Source organism: Pyxicephalus adspersus, chromosome 11, assembly GCF_032062135.1.
Source record: "Pyxicephalus adspersus chromosome 11, UCB_Pads_2.0, whole genome shotgun sequence".
Lineage (NCBI taxonomy): Eukaryota > Metazoa > Chordata > Amphibia > Anura > Pyxicephalidae > Pyxicephalus > Pyxicephalus adspersus.
In genome coordinates, this window is record NC_092868.1 from 55892670 (window position 1) to 55909996 (window position 17327).

At 39.2% G+C, this 17327-nt stretch overlaps 1 protein-coding gene across 2 annotated transcripts in view; it reads right to left on the bottom strand.

The window, feature by feature from the left end:
- MASP2 (MBL associated serine protease 2) overlaps nt 1-17327 on the bottom strand; it is a 28363-nt gene that overhangs the window by 10737 nt on the left and 299 nt on the right. Inside the window, exons 2-7 of one of the 2 annotated variants that reach the window (XM_072426959.1) lie at nt 15844-16069; nt 13197-13374; nt 12150-12284; nt 7111-7304; nt 3303-3447; nt 1981-2099 (exon numbers count right to left, since the gene is read on the bottom strand). In XM_072426959.1, the coding sequence (XP_072283060.1) occupies nt 1981-2099; nt 3303-3447; nt 7111-7304; nt 12150-12284; nt 13197-13374; nt 15844-16069 (997 nt within the window). Of the gene's footprint in view, nt 1-1980; nt 2100-3302; nt 3448-7110; nt 7305-9117; nt 9264-12149; nt 12285-13196; nt 13375-15843; nt 16070-17327 lie in introns of those variants that run through there. The other variant, XM_072426961.1, reaches the window with a different exon arrangement.

Consider the following 17327-nt stretch of genomic DNA (forward strand, 5'->3'; position numbering starts at 1 on the left):
TGGGGGACAGCAGTACATGTGATAGATTTTCAATCACGAGCATTTAACTTGGATGACATAAATCTAGCTCCTGTACACTTAATAGACTCTAACTATTAAGCAAACAGGTTGGAGGTTGGGAAGGTGTCTGGCTTCCCTGCAGGACATGCATTCCTTCATAATAAAAAACCCTAATCATGAACTAAGCTGTCATATATGATTTCAGGGCTATGTGATCATTTGATAATGTAGTGCAGGGTGATTGCACTTCTGCCTCATTTCATGATGGCTATTTGAGTTCTAATTCTGTATAAGATGTACTTTGGAACAGGTCGATAAGTGGTTTTCTATATTTAACTCTTTACCAGCAACTTGGGATCTCTTCCCTGCTCCGACCTGAATCTTACCCTAAAATGATAGATCTGTAACAGCAGAAGAATCTAATTTGTCGAATGTTTTCCTTTATGTAATGTTTAGGGATTTGAAGAATTGCTTTATAAAACCAAACCATAGAGACAATAATTTCTCTGTATAGTATCTAGACATAGCACAGAGGTGACTGGGGACTATGAATAAAACCATAAGTGTTGAGATAACGGAGACGGTGTAGCTGATTTATACCAGCTGCTTGCTATACACAGCTTTGGGTTTGATCCGGGCAGATTTCCTATTTCAGTTTGCTGGAGAATTGAGTGAAAAATTAAAGTGATTGGTTGTTTTACATGATCATCCCATCCTGTTTGCTTTGTATGATATATAAAGCCCAACTCCAACCTTATCCATTGTTTCATTTCCATATTAGATTTCACCTTTTTTTATTATCACTGCATCTGTGCTGCACCCAAGAATCCAAACCAGCTCATAAGCACAACTTCTGGGCTGAATGGACTCCACTATCACTCAGGTGCCTAAGGATACTCCCTTGCCTACTATTCCAGAATGCCAAGATTGCTCTAATGAGAGCAAAACTATTACACATTGGTGTTACAAGCAGTTTATAATATGCAAACTTCCTTAAAGTGTATGTTAGGTAAAACATATATATGCAGTACTTCTCTGCAATCCATTACATACACAATTTTCATGTTTTATCCCTACAGTTCAAATACAAAAAACCTGTTGATCTACAAAAAAAAGTAATTGGCACCTAATGTCCTGGTGTGGGCTCATGGCACTCATGGTTTTGATGTCTAAAATTGAAAAAAACATGTGCAAGTTCTCTCTTAATAAACTATGTAATATAAAGAATAATAATTATTTGCTTGTAGCCCATGGCAGGAGTTTTGGAGTCAGCAGAGAGAACTGGGAATGCTAACTGATAATCTCCTGTGCTGAGCTCATTGGATTTCTTGCACCTCAATGGTATATATAAAAGACTAATTTCAACCAATAGGACAAGACAAGCACTTACGGGTACCCATGCTTCAGCAGAATATACTTATGTTTGCACCTTATGCTAAATAGTTACATAGTTAGTCAGGTTAAAAAAAGAAAAAAAAAATTCCATCAAGTTCAACCATTAGGGAAATAAATTTATCCCAGATATAAAACCCCATAGACATAGTTGATTTAGAGGAAGCCAAAAAAAGGTTCAATTTGCTCCAACAGGGGAATAAAAGTATTTTCTTAAGCCATGAGGCAATCGGATGTTCCCTGGATCAGCAGTCTATGTTATCTTTACTTTAAAGATTTAATCCCCAGTTATATTCTGTGCTTCTAGAAATCATCCAGCTTTTCTTAAAGCAATCTATAGAACTTGTAGAAACTATTTCCTGAGAAACTATTTCCAATCTATAGAACTTGTAGAAACTATTTCCTGAGGGAGCCGATTCCACATTTTCACAGACCTTACAGTGAAGAATCCCTTCCTTATCCGGAGATTAAACTTCTTTACTCCAGACATAGAGTTCACTTGAGCAGCTCTTATTTTTAGGTTACTAGACATGTCAGAAACCTGGCTTACCTTTCGGACTGCTCGAGGTCACCACTGAGTTTACTCACCTCTATAATTGTGTATCCTACTTCACAAGTGAGCGTCAAGCGATCCTTTACAAAATACGTTTTTTGCACAGGAGTAAAATGTCCTCTTGGTGGCGGAACAGGATCAGAACAAGGAAGAGCTAATGGACAAGAGATAAGAAAGAAGAAAAAAAAGTAATTTTCTACCCTTGAGTTAACCAGCTGCAATGTGACAAGCAGATCTGTCCAAGACCCAGTTGCTTTAGGGGTGAGTAGATGAGTAACAAAATCATTCAAAGAAACAAGAATATTTTAACACAAATGTAATTATTGGTTTAGAACAAGCCCCTCTGTCTGCTCCTGACCTTGGAGCATTTCTTACAGAAAAAGGAGCCAGATACTTATCATTAATTACAACCCAGTGGTCTGGAGAGCTGCCAGGAAGCGTGGCCTGCCAGTTAAGTGAATTACACGGATTGCACGGGGCCTGTGAAAACTCTCTTTATCCAACCCAACAAGAAAAATATAATAAAACCAGTGTGTCAACAGCAGCCAGCATTCCCCATAAATTACAGAGCTGGTTGTTACTTCTGCTCTCACATCTCTCTGCTTTGCAGTTGATTTTAATTAACTCCCACTTTAACTCTAAAATAATGCAATAATCCCACCTTTTCATTTAGACATACCTTATTTTAGCAAAACCTTAGGCATTTATTATCAATTTTCTTGCATGATTTTGTATGTGTTTGTGCTTTTTTTTTTCTCAAACAGTTTCAAGTTATACAAAAAAACCCCAAAGGCTTTTGCAAACACCTGAAATGCATAGCAGTTATCACCTGTTAGCACTCCAACCCTGCAGCAGTAAACACAGCTTTTTTTTTATCACTAATCTGCCACATGCCCTTAGGGCCCATTCACACCAGTGTGCGTCACTCATGATAATGTGTTTGTGTGCACTGTGGTGCCATTCATTTCAAATGGGACCTAAATTCACCATGAAAAAACAAACCGGGTCCTTCAGCTACCAACTGAATTTAAATAGGATCTGCAAATGGTAAGTGCAACCTTTGGATTTGGTGTCTATTGGTATTCACAATCAGTAGTTCTGCATTAACACAGAAAGATATCAGGGGGTATATTACATGATGTTTTCTATAAGGATTTAAAGTACTTTACTCACTCAATAGATTTGAAAATGCATGAATCCATCTTGGGTAAAATCTATGCAAATCTTAGGTGAAATCATTGACAAATATATAAAGAAAAGTCCCAAATAATATTACAAACAACCTCTGCATCACACTCCACCCTACAGTGAACACTTATAGGTGTATTTGACTTTTTTAATTTATTGGTGCACTTACGTTTTGTTGTGTACTGAAGATTCCAGCCTGTCTGATGCCCCGATCCATCCGTTGTGAACACAATGTCCACTTTGTTGCTCCTTGTGTCGATCTCTTGTGGTATTGTCTCACCACACAATACAGTGTCTTTTCCTTTGGCTGAAATCTGTTAAACCCAAAAAACATATTTGCTTCTTTAAAGTTCAAGTATCGAGTTAAATCAGCCAAAAAACTTTTAATGCATCTGCCAAAGTCAGTTTATCTTTAGACTCCATTCACATTTATACATTCATTCGTGTTGATTTATCGCATGTAGTATCTTTTGCATTATTGTGCAATGTGTTTAGACTGCCGGCATAAGCCAAAGAAGGAAATCTGTCCCATAGCTGTTTTATGGTGATGCAGCAAACCACTGTGTGGGTCATCTGGTGCTTATTGTATGTGTGTGTTGGGGTGCCACTATAAATGAGGGCTGTATCATGCAGTACAATTTTTGAAGAAAGCCTTTGGTAAAACATGCATTACACAATGAGTAATATAGGTGCGAATACATCATTAGGTTTCAATCATGTCTTTGCAACATGCAGTTAAACAAATTTTCTTTGTTGTGGTGTGGAACAACATCACAAAATTGGAGTCAAAACACCTTGTACCTAGGTCATGTTATTTTTTTTTTTTGGGGTACAATTCTATGTCACTTATTTAACACTTGCAGTTTTTAAAAGTGTTAAAATGTGCATAAGTAATAAAGCTGTAGGGACTAGGAACTTCCTATTTGGTGGGGACTGCCGACTAGACTATTCTTTGGCCATAGAAATGGGATGGAGCCAGTGAGACTGACTTGAATACTTGGTCAGCTATGAATGTTACAGAGCATTTTTGGGTATGCAATGCAGCAAATCCAAGTGCTGCTTCTTTTTCTACCCTCCATGCCTGTCATGAGTAACCTTTAATATAAACTTGTATTATTGTAGTGTTCAATATGCACATGTGTAATTTCTTCATTCATTTTAGTATTCATGAATTGGCATGGATAGATTAATGATAGACACTGCAATCACTCAACAGAGACTCATTTGAGATTTTGGGCCTGATTTATTAAGGCTCTCCAAGGGTGGAGAGGATACACTTTCATCAGTAAAGCTGGGTGATCCAGCAAACCAGGAATGGATTTCTTAAAAGGTATTTGCTATTTATTTTCAATCCTGGACCAGATACATTCCTGGTTTGCTGGATCCTCCAGCTTTACTGATATAGATGTATTTACTACTAAAAAATGTTACCGATAATTGAAAATGTTACATGGTTTTCTTGGTATGGTGTACTCAATACAGAAAGCCAAGGGCTGGTGTTTGTTTTGTCCCACAAAACAAGGAATTATCGGGTTGCTAATGCCAAACATAATTCTTGTGAGGTAGAATGGGACTCGTGAATTTGCTTGCCTTGGGTAATTAAACATAAAGTCTGGTTTCAACAGCGCCAGTTTTTGCAGGGACAGAGATAATATAGGAGCATAGAAAGTATAATCTGCTTGCTAAGAGCAATACAGACTTTTCCCCTTCCATACACAATGGTATATGTGGCCCACTGTGCCTGGGTATTGTGTACTATGGCTTTGGCCACATTTATTTTGGATGGTAGGAGAGCAAACATTTCTTGGCCTTTGCTGGACAGCTTCTGTCAGGTTTGAAAATGAAGATTAAACAGAGCACAAACTGGAAAATTACACACGTTCCCTAGGGAACACCGTATCAAATAACTGAAGTGTCATAGTTATCAAATGGATTTTTGTGCGCTTATGAAAGTAAAGCCATTTCATCGTTATCTATAGATCGAGTTTAGTGCTAAAAAGCAGCAACATTTAAGTACACATTGGCCAAGATAAATCTTCAAGAGCTTTCTGGCATTTTCATTTCATTTTAAGCTGAACACAGGAGCTGTGAAAACAATTTTTCCCGTCTGTTAGATATTTCTTTTCCTGATAAAATCAAGAAAATCATAACATAGCTTCTGATAAATTAGCTGTTGATTTTGTACAAGAATTGGACTTAAAAAAATGCTTTGGATTTTCTGCCAGAAAAAGCTAAATTGGTAGAAATGGGCAAGTGACAAAAATTAGATAACAAGCTGGAGTAAACTATATTCATGGCGATCCTGCTTAATGTTTTGCAGAACCATTGGAATAGTTGCATGATGACCTAAAGCAGTGTCGTAACTACAGGCCTATAGACCCTAATGCAGAATTCAGACCAGGGTCCCCTCTCTACCACATCCTTGCACCCTATCTACCTACCAGCACATTTAGGACCCATTAGTGATTGACCCCTCCTAGTGACCATTTGTCAGTGTAGGTCCCTCTTTGTGACAGACCCCTTCAGTGAAGACTTTCACCCCTTCAGTGACAGATATTCAATCAGTGTTGCAAATATCCACTCAATGACAGACCCTCACAGTCACTGGCCCCCTCAGTGACTGACCCTCACAGTCACTGGCCCCCTCAGTGACTGACCCTCACAGTCACTGGCCCCCTCAGTGAGCAACCCTCACAGTCGCCGGCCCCCTCAGTGAGCGACCCTCACAGTCGCCGGCCCCCATCAGTGACCGACCCTCACAGTCATTGGCCCCCTCAGTGAGCGACCCTCACAGTCGCTGGCCCCCTCAGTGACCGACCCTCACAGTCGCCGGCCCCCACCAGTGACCGACCCTCACAGTCACCGCCCCCCTCAGTGAGCGACGCTCACAGTCGCCGGCCCCCTCAGTGAGCGACCCTCACAGTCGCCGGCCCCCTCAGTGAGCGACCCTCACAGTCGCCGGCCCCCTCAGTGAGCGACCCTCGCAGTCGCCGGCCCCCTCAGTGAGCGACCCTCGCAGTCGCCGACCCCCTCAGTGAGCGACCCTCGCAGTCGCCGGCCCCCTCAGTGAGCGACCCTCGCAGTCGCCGGCCCCCTCAGTGAGCGACCCTCACAGTCGCCGGCCCCCATCAGTGACAGACCCTCACAGTCGCCGGCCCCCATCAGTGACAGACCCTCACAGTCGCCTCACAGTCGCTCAGCTTTTCACTTCGGAGAAGGGTTGCAGATGATAGCCTATGAATTCATAGCTGGTCGTCACTGTCACTTGTAAACAGAGCTGGCAAAGGAAGTTTTCCACTTGTTTCCACTTTTGCCATTGTTTTTAGCCAAAGACAAACAGAGGAGATGAAGGTTTCCTATTTTTATTTGAGTGAGCTGTAACTGGTGGCCTAGGCGAGACCACTTCTGTGACCAGGAAGGACCCCCATGTGTTCCCTGGAATAAGGAGCCCAGTCAATTGCAGGTTCTGCAACCTCTGTTCCTTCAAAACTGACTTCATATATTTAAAGCCTATACTCTTTTTGAAAAGCTTTCCATTAAATTTTGAAATTGTGCTCCAGGAATTTGTGTCTGTCCAGCCAATAAATGCCTGTGTAGTCATGTACTGGTGGTGGACTACAAGTCCTGGCTTATAACTGGCCTTCCAATTCATTCCACAAGTGTTCAGTAGGACTGAGGTTAGCGCTCTATAGAAGCCACTTAAGCTTCTTCACATCACCCTGGTCAAACTACTTCTTTATTGATATGGCTTTGTGCACATGGATGCCTTCATGCAGAAAGCGGCCTTCCCTAGAATGTTACCACATAATTATAAATCCACAGTTGTCAAAATTATCTTTGTATGCATAAGTAGTAACAGTACCTTTTACTGCAACCACCTATATTCCAATGACCAAATACTTTTGCTCATTTAAAAGAAATCTAATAACATTATTATATTGTATTCTGAAAGTTCACCATTAACAAAAATTCCTCACCTGCAGTCGGTCATAAGGGCACAAGACATCTGGATGAGACTCAACGTCAAAGTGCACGAACCTCAAGAGAACGGAGAAGCCCTCTTCCACCTGAATGGTGTACTTGCAGTTAGTGAGTTTGGGGTAGACATCGGGAAAGTCTGGGCTTGTAATTTCACCTGAACCTTTGGTGTACATCTCATTCTTGCACTGAACTAAAGCAGAGAAATACATTTAACATTCAGATGGTCATTGGGACCATTGGGGCAAAGAACTTTTTATGGGATCTTTGGTTTAGCCATATGCTTGTAAAATAAAAAAAAGTAGATGGATAATGGCTTCTAATAATCTACTAATTAAAGCACCGGGGTAGGAAGAGACAACAAAATTTTTTATGTACATTGGAATTAATCGGCAAGTCTGTTACTGGATTGCACTGATATATCTAATCAGCTAAGTAGATGTATTGCACTGAGAGCAGCGATAAACCACAGCAAAGTTTCTATTGGATAACAATTGTTCTTTATCATGTAGCAAAAATAAATATATGTCATAAGCAACATTACTCAAAGATTCTCTGAACTTTGTAGCTGCAACGGAGGCCTGCTCAATGACAATGAACTCCCTTTTATAATTTACCTACGTGGCTCCCTTGATCCTAGAAGTGGACACAGTTTTTTGGTGATTAAAAGTTGTAGCTGTCACAGCATTTTACTTTACCATGCACCTCTTGCATTGGACTCTCACTTTGTGGTTTGACTATTCAGCCTATTAGTTCTTTGGGAATTAATTAGAAGAAAACGGTGCAGAGGGAAATATGTTGGCAGTCAGAGCTGACCTCAACTTCTAGAAATGCCAGGTGCTTGGCATTAAAGCTGATTCAGGGACTTCAAGATTTACAAACAGGTCAGTTAGGAGTTGTTTGAAAGCTCTCTCACTGCTCGATAAGAATTTATAAAAGCTTTAATGCCCATAAGTTGGGTACAGGTGAACTTTAAAGCCCCAGTCCACCTTTTTTCTTACAAGTGTTTTAAAATCAATTGCTAAGACTGTGAAGAAATGTCAGCTCTGGATTTAGTACTCTTTGGCACTGGATTTAGTGTTCTTTGGCACTGTTTTCCCAGAATCTTACTGCTCTGTGGAATCTGTGCTGGCCCTCGTACATGGTTGAATGACACCCATCATCCACTTCCGGTGAATACAACCTGGGCCAATACCCTGGGGGCGCATCATCATGTTAGTTTAGGCCTATGCTATTCCTGGTGAAAATGGCTGCCTATGTCTGTCTGCTGGGTGAATATACCTAGGTTGACCAGAAGATTTGGGTATAAGTATAAGGGGCTCTATTATATACAAATCATTGATTCAAGGGCTTTGGTAGGGTGATAAATTAAGATGGGCGTTTTTTATTTTCTGCATTCTTGTTTTGAGTCAGTCTTTTTTTTAACTTTTTAACTTGGAGGAACCCTGTAAATAATTCAGGTCTTGGGGAACCTCCTCTATAATTACAATATCCACAGCTCACAGTAAATTATTGCAATAGTCAGTGGGAAGAATTCCTCTTACATTGCTGTCCATTGGGAAGAATATCACCCTTACAGATAACCAAATAAATCATTGGTGTCACCTAAATTGAACTAAAAGGCACAAATTGCTCATTGCTCAAGGAACTACTAGCAACCTCTGGAGAAAGCCTAGGGTTCCATGTGACCCTGGTTGGGAAACACTATTTTAAATTGATGATCCACCATACTAAAGCAATAAAATCAACATAACAGCCAGGCAACTGACATTTTCAGAAGAAGCTCAGCAATGACACCTTTTTTTTTTCAGAACAGGTTTTCTCTTAAAAAAAAATCTTTTAATGTCATGTTTACCTAGTATATCTATAGACTGCATTCTTACATATATTGAACAAAATGGCGCTGTTCTACTTATGCATGGGAACGACTGTGCCCATTACCCTTACACAGCAAAGCAGGTTTACAAACTATTCCCAAAACCCATTAAATACACCAAGCTGCAATCTGATGGAACCAGAATTCTGTTTTTATTATACATGGATAAGGAAAAGGTGGAATGACTGCAAGTTGTGGGTTTCCGGATGTGATTGTTCTCAACTGCAGCCTATGAAGCTTCTGCACTGACTTCCTGCTCGAGGAGGTTTTACTCTTCTATAAAAAACAAAAATATTGTGTTTGAATTTTCTCATAGCATATTCCGGCTTATTCCTGTAGCAAAGCGCAATGTGCCAGCTGCAGTAACATTGAATGACCAATCAAATCTCTATGACAATAGAGCAGGTACAAGAATGGAGGGTAATTGGTTGGTTAAAGGGTTTCTACACATTGCACAATGTGCATTGCTTTGTTAAAGAAAATGTATAATCTTTTTAGTAAATCTCGCCCTACAAATTAAAATAAATATTCAGTTCATGTGAAATTGTATTAAGGTTATTATGTACAAGAGGGCCTACCCTTATGATTCATTACCTTTGTTTCTAATGGTACCTTCCACCACATTGTTGTAGACCCAAAGGAGATTGTACAGCAATGTGTGATTCTGTGCCCAGAATATGCATGCTAAAGGTTTTTTCTTATTCTGCAACAAGCAATGAAAATACTTATGAACAGATATACATTTACCTATAAACACTAAGCTATAAGCATTATGAAAAAATTGTTCTTTTAGTATAAAATGGAGGAGATAAAATCTTAGCTCTTTATATGTTGAACAGAATCCAGAAAGCCTGTCAACTCTCTATTGTGAACATGCAGGTTGTATTTCTAGACATTAAGAACTATTGGAAACCAATTTGAAAGCATTTGTTGTGAATTTTGTAAAGGTCTTCAATATTAAATTACAGGACAAGCAGCTAGAAAGTTTAGGGATTGCTTGTTTCACTTCTTTTACAGCTTGTCTTACAGAACTTCAAGGCATGCATACTTATCCAGCCGGCATTACCAGAACCCTTTCTTATGGAGGGGGGTTTCCTATTCTGGGAGTGCACTTCTTGAATTGAGCGGTCGCCAACCAGTGGTCCATGAGAAAAGTTTTGTGGTCCACAGAAAAATCTGGACATTATTTGCAATTTTTATGATTTATTGATAATAAAACAAAAATAATTTTCTAATAAATTCCTATATTTTGAACGACAATTTTCGCCTTTAAATTCACTAAATATACAAACTGTACTAGAGACATAAAAACAAGTGAGACGCCGCGTGACGTCAGTGTAGTATTAGGTTGTATGAGGCGACCATTGCCGAGCCGTACGCTTCAGTATTGTTTCCGCCATTACAACAGTCACCCCGCTCCGCCAATACTGATTCTCCTCCGATTGTTTTATTTTATTTATTTCTCAGGTGCTCTTTTAGGTAAGTATGACCTTAACTGTGTATTTTCTTTAACTGGTATATTTAATGGCATCAAATAGTTTGACTTTGATAATTATAATTTCCTTGTTTGGTCTTAGATTCGAATGCAATAAACCCATAATGAGTGAAAAAAAGCTAACTAATATTTTACATTTCTTTAGTAATACCGAAGATAATGCAACTAATGATAATAGTAATACTTCACTTAGCCATGAGCTGATCAATGAATCAGAGCCGCCACAGTCCTTGTCAGGCACCATTGGGTAGATCATTATTATACAAATGTATTTATCTTTATTAAAAAATTTATAATAATGGTCTGCAGGATTTAAAATTATGAATTTAGTGTTCTATGAGGTCTGAAAGATTGTCGACTGCTGATCTAAATGACTAATAACCTGAAGTTATTACCCCAATATAGAGTGGGATGCCATGATGTTCTCCTCCTATCTATGCTCTGACACCACTTAATATTGTAGGGGGATTCTGTAATGGGTGTCTGGATATATAATAATAAATGTCTGTGGGGGTAAGGGGTATTTGGTCAATGTTTGGATGCTGTCACCTTTACTTTTTATGTATAGGCTAAGTGACAGTGTTCTAAATTATTATTATCTGGATTTTAATGTCTTCCTTTTTTAACCCTCACAGTTACATTTGAATTTGTTTCCTCTGCCGCAGGTAGAGATCTGCTCTTCCTATAATCCAGAGAGATCATGTTTTGAGCAAAACCTAAACATTCAATCAAAGTAAGGGTGGAATTATCTGAACAGTATTGGTGCTGTCAGGCATCTACCAATTTATCTTCGGAATGGGGATAACAGATTCCCTCTTGACCCCATCAACATCTTAATTCCCTATGTCAATTACTCTGCTGATGAATTCTATTAATTGCAGCTGGAAATGTCATTTCTGTTGAGAAAGGCATTTAATCTTCATTTACAGTCTCTTGCATCGTCCCCCATCAATATCTCCTTTAGCAAGTAATTCCTAAGCCTATCTGTGCTTGTATTGAAATGTAGCCCCAGTCTTTCAAGTTCATGATTTTAGTCTTTACAGGATGCAATATAGTAGTTTTGAACCATTATGTGTCTGGGCAAAGTTAAAAGAATAGTAGTACATACGCTGTTTTTCATGTTTCTCTCTAAAAAAACACTCCAAGGGGTCTATTTATAATGCAGCAAATCTGACATTCTCTGGTTGTTATTAAATTACTGCCATTAAAGCAAGTGGACCTGGAAGGAAATCCACCAGGGAATGTTTCAGGCAATGTTTCTTTTGAAAAGAGCTAAATAGACCTAAAAAAAAAAACACTGGATTTGTTAGAAATCCAGAAATCTCCTAACTCCTTGTAGTAAGTGGAAATGCTACTTCTGCTGTGTTAAAATTCCAAGCAGCGTTGCCATCAAGCTCCAAGCTACTCCCTACTGTACTAATAAATGTCTGAACATCTTCCTATCTCCAGAACATAAAGGAGAGCAGTTCTATAGCCCAGCAATGAAGAAATGAGCAGGGCTGACAACGCTGCTTGTATTTCAGGTGCACATACAATAATATACACTTGTACACTTGCTAGCATTTTCCCTGCTCAGTGCATGGTTTGCTTTACTGCAGGACTTTATGTCAGAATATTGCAGTTATGGTGCTAAAGAAGAATAATATGTTCTAAGCTTGTAAACCTACTTATACATGTTTTCTTGTCCGTGTGTAGAGTGAAGCCAGGTCGGCAGCTGCAATAATATCCACCGATGTAATTGTGACAGTGGTGGTCACACGTGTCCTCGTCATCTTCATTCTGTTTTTCGCATTCATTTATATCTGGATGAAGATATAACAATTTACTATTGTTAAGTAAACCATTAGTAGTGCATTTACATGTGTTAGATCATTTATGGGATATATTTCGGATATCCTATCACTTTCTGTCTTGGGGACAATGGTCACCAGGATAAATCAGGATTGTGAATTTAGGGGACACACCAAGAACAACTCGACAGAAGATCTAACTCTAACATGCTCCCACCAAACAAAAGTTTTGTCTGTACAGGTAGTTCCCGGGTTAAGGACATCCAACATATGAACGCCTCCTAGATATGAATGGGGCTCCCCTGCTTACTCGTGTGCATAACGGAGGCTTGATATGGGAAAGGGGGGCGTTTTGCATGGCTTGCAGAAGAAATCTTTTGATACACAGCTAAGGTTCTAGGTGATCTTAGGGGACTGAGCTTTTTCTGCAGCCTCTTGTGTCTCCTAATGACCAAGACAAACTCTCCAGTTGTTTCTTTTTGCATATCAAAGCACAGCTTTCTCCAGAAGTTAATGTCTAGGCTCCATAAAGTTTTGTTTTTTTTTTTGCTTTGTGAATAACTCACATTGAGGATTTTATACAGCGACTGACACCACGCTGCCTAAAAATATGTTGAGACAAACATCTGTCCTTATTGCATTTATTAAAATAATGTACATGTTCCAACTTGCATACCAATTCAACTTAAGAACAAACCTACAGTCCCTATCTCGTATGTAACCCGGGGACTACCGTATATACAATTTGATATAAACCACATCAGTACATTTGTAGTTATGTTGGTTCTAAGTAAGAAGTAGCTTCCTTTTCTGTGTTAAATATACAAAAAAGGCTTTTTTTGTAAAGTTTAGAGTCCCTATAAATATAACTTATTATCTGCACCTTAGCTTGTGCTATCCTGACATGGGTTTAAACCAGCTTACCTTCAGCTACATAGAAAGCTTCAAAGCCAGTGAATTCCTTCTCATTGGAGTAATCACTTCGGAAAGTTACAGTCATCTTATTATCTAGGGAGTAAAAGGCCGCGTCTCCAGGAGCTTTCTCTGTGTCCGTAGACTCCTTACCGCAAAAGTGTGCCACTTCCTTCGCTTTGGAGGTGAGCTGTGAGAATATATGATAGTCAGTGATAGATATATGGGGAAAAATACAAAAATATCAATAATGTTTTATAGTAAACACATTTTATAGTTTTTTTAAGAGAGCACAAAGATGAGCACTGAGAAATTATGGGGCTTCCATTTCTTAACTTCCTCTGAAGGTTCCACCTGGATGGCTGCCCTCTGAGGGCATTGACTCTGAAAAAGCATTTAGCAATAATAATATTATTGTTAATAAAAATAATAAAAAATATTTATAGCGCCACCATATTACGCAGCGTTGTACAATAAATAGGGGTTGCAAGACAGATACAACAATCCCTGGACCCTGCCTGGACAAGCTTACAATCTAAGAGGTGGAGGAAGTATCACACAATAGGAGGGGATATTGAATGGTGGGTGAGTAGTGAGGGTTTAAGAGACAGAAGAAGACGGGTAGGTAAGTTTGACAAGATGGGTTTTCCGTGCTCTTTTAAATGTGTAGAAAATAGGAGCAAGCCAAATAGGACAAGGAAGACCATTCCAGAGAGTCGGGGCAGCGCTAGAAAAGTCTTGGAGCCGTGCGTGTGATGGGGTTATAAGTGAAGAAGTCATTAGAAGGTCATTGGTGGAATGAAAGAGAGCGGCTAGGGGGGGATTTTTCTACCCGGTCAGAAAGGTCGATGGGACAAGAGCTTCGGGGGGATTTGAGGAAGGTGTGGGTGGAGATCAAGACTTCTATGTGTAGCCTGAAGTTCTACAAGCTCTGTTGGCACATTCCTGATTAGGACATCACTGTCCTACATGAAGGATTCCTGGGGAATGCAGAGCAAGCAAAATTATGAGTAGACTATAAGTTGCTCTGTATTTTCCAGGATAGAAGACCGGGGAGGTTAAATACAAACCCTAACTTTATTCCAATTTGTGCAATAATAATAACAATATTGCATGTAAAAATGTTTTAAATAATTCCCCCATTTTTTTGTTTGCAATTATTTCTTAGAAATCTTACATTAGCTCTTTAAATTGAAAGAAGGTTTTGCATTTAATACCAAAATCCAGCATTGGCCCCAAACCTTCACCCAAGAAAATACATCCAGTATACACATCTTAATTCCAGAGGAATTTATGTCTTACAATTTATCTTTTATTTAAGATAAACATAATTGTTATTACAGCTGGAACAAAGCTTTCAATATACATAACATCTTATGAGTGGTTTGACTACCGTGGATAATAGATTAATGTATCCCTGCCCAGTAAATTTCACACCTAGTCAACTATTCTAACTATTCTGTTGTCCTGCTACCTGACAATTACTCCAATTAGTTATAATGTATAATTTTCTTAATGTACAGTCTATTATTGGATTAATCAAAAATTGTTAGGTTTCAATTTTGAAGCACTGGCCAGAGCGGTGGACCACAAAAAGGTTTTTGCGGACCACCAGTGGTCCGCCGACCACTAATGTGCGAAATGTTGGTTTCTAGTATGTTTATTTCCCCAGTGGTTTAACTAAACACCCACCCCTAATGGCCACTATTAATATTTCTGCAGCAGGGCACCTCCAAATTGCCCCATTTCCCCTCCATAAAGCTGAACACACTGCTTGGCATTAGGCTTGTATCTTTATAGTGATCATCGGATCTTTGACAATGGTTTCAAGCCAATGGTTCAGCATCTTTATGGGCCTTAGGAGTGGATGTTACCAAATTGAACACCCTGACATCTTACAATAAAAAATCCTTTAGTCTTGCTACGTTTAATCTCAGATGTTCAGATTGGTGGTGAGGTTGTGGTGTGGTTACTGATTCTTCACGCCGCTGAACTGCACCAATCCAATATAAAACCAATGGGACCAAATGTGCAAATGCTGGTTCTCTAAGAACCAGTGCAGTGATGCAGGCAACTGGCAAAGTGTCCTTCAGCCCTGTTTTCCAAATTAGTTTCAAGATAATCTGTCAGTTTTTTACTTACCCTTAGAGTACTCTGTTTCCACTGCCCTGTGTAATCATTTACAGCAAAATCTTTTCTCATGCAAACTTTACAGTCCAGTTTAATAAACTATAGTAATATATATTATAGAACTACTGGGCATTCCAATAAAATAGAAGAAGGTGTTTAAAACGGGACTATCCCCTTTAGGCCATTGGTAAGTCCCAGCACCTTTGTATAGGGCTTCTGTTATGTTGCAGATGTGTTTGGTGTCAGTGATGTTTTTGGATGTCCCACCTAGCTCTTTCATGACTCGCAGGCACAATAACCAATACAAAGTAACACTTAAAACAAATGCAATACAAAGGCACCCAAGTCTATTGAGCATAACAAATGCTAAATTTGCTAAAGCTTTCCCTAATAGGAACAAGTACAAACCATGTCCTGACCTTCAGCAACTGGTTTATATTTGTATAGTATAGCTCCCTTGTGTGTCATACACTGATACCTTAACATTTTTCTTGCAGAGCCAATTACACTAGTATTCTCGAGTTTGTACCTTGACATAGTCATATTCACAAAGGTAAGACAGCTCCAGGTTGAAATGGGTAAAGTAGAGTTTGACCCGATGTCCTTCAGGGACTTGGATGTTCCAGGTTAGAGTCTGTTCATTGGGGTATGGCTTTGGAAACCCTGGAGAAGCAATTCTTCCATGCAGTCCAGATAAAAGTAGGCAGTATGCATGTGGGAGGATTATGATACCGACAATTATATGATGCAAGAATCTACAAAACAAAGATATTTAAGAGAAATGTTATTCTATTTAGGAGGAGGGGAAGGAAGTGATACAAATATGAACACAGTACAGGACAAATTCCACATTATATAGTACATAAACTGTTTTAAAAAATTCCGTTATGTGTAAGTACTGTAGTTACATGTTCCTTAACTTCTGAAATTACAGAGATCTGCAATTTGGTTTAAAATTGGATGCAGGCAGGTATACACAAATCACCAATAATAAAGGAATTAATTACATGTATTAGTTAGCTTTATCTATTTACTGCTGTAGTGCCTTTCCCTACGTTGCCCCATCTGACCCCATCCTGAGTCATTTATTTAACTCAACTGATTAATCCTATATGTGTACCTTGGTAGGGCTATTCGAAGTGTTAATTACTGAATTGTGTGGAGGATTGGCAAAGCTCTAAAGGCTGGAGTTGGCTTCATCAGCAAGAACAAAAGTTGTAATTTTGTATGATAAGCTTTATAACTGTAGCTGATCTGGTTACAAATTCTTCAGCTACTTCTCGTTACTACTTCACATTTAAATTAACATTGCTAAGTATGCAATTAGTTAAACTATAAGTGTATTTCAAGGCTGACTTTGAGAAACACACAAAGTACCACACGATTGGCTTGTTAGTGTATTGCAACACCATTAAATCTAAATGGTACTCCAACGCACTAAAGCAATGTACCTGCCTTGTAGTGAGCCGCTACCCACATTGGGCACCGCCATGCATTTCTGTGTGGTGTGTGGTGCCCTATTGTGAGACATACAGAATCTCTGGTCAAGTAAACCTTCTGACCTTGATTTAACAATACTAATAAAGCAAGGTGTGGAAATGAAGCATGAGCACATCACCACCCTATGCATGAGCACATCACCACCCTAAGCATGAGCACATCACCTTCCTAAGCCTGAGCACATCACCTTCCTAAGCCTGAGCACATCACCTTCCTAAGCCTGAGCACGTCACCTCCATAAGCATGAGCACATCACTTTTCTAAGCATGGGCATATTACTAACTTTGCAAATGGCAGAGGTGAGCATAGAGTTCTAGGAAGTCAGAATATTTCTATTACCACCAGGAGAGGTAGCTAGCTGTCTGTGATCTGACATGGCTGGATTTGTACAGATTAGAAATGTATCCAGTTAGATGCCAAGCCAACACGTAGAATAGCTGTGGAATCCTAGTCAGATTGGTATATATTGTGCACTAAATTTTTTTTATTATAAAGGGAACCTGTAGAGAGAAA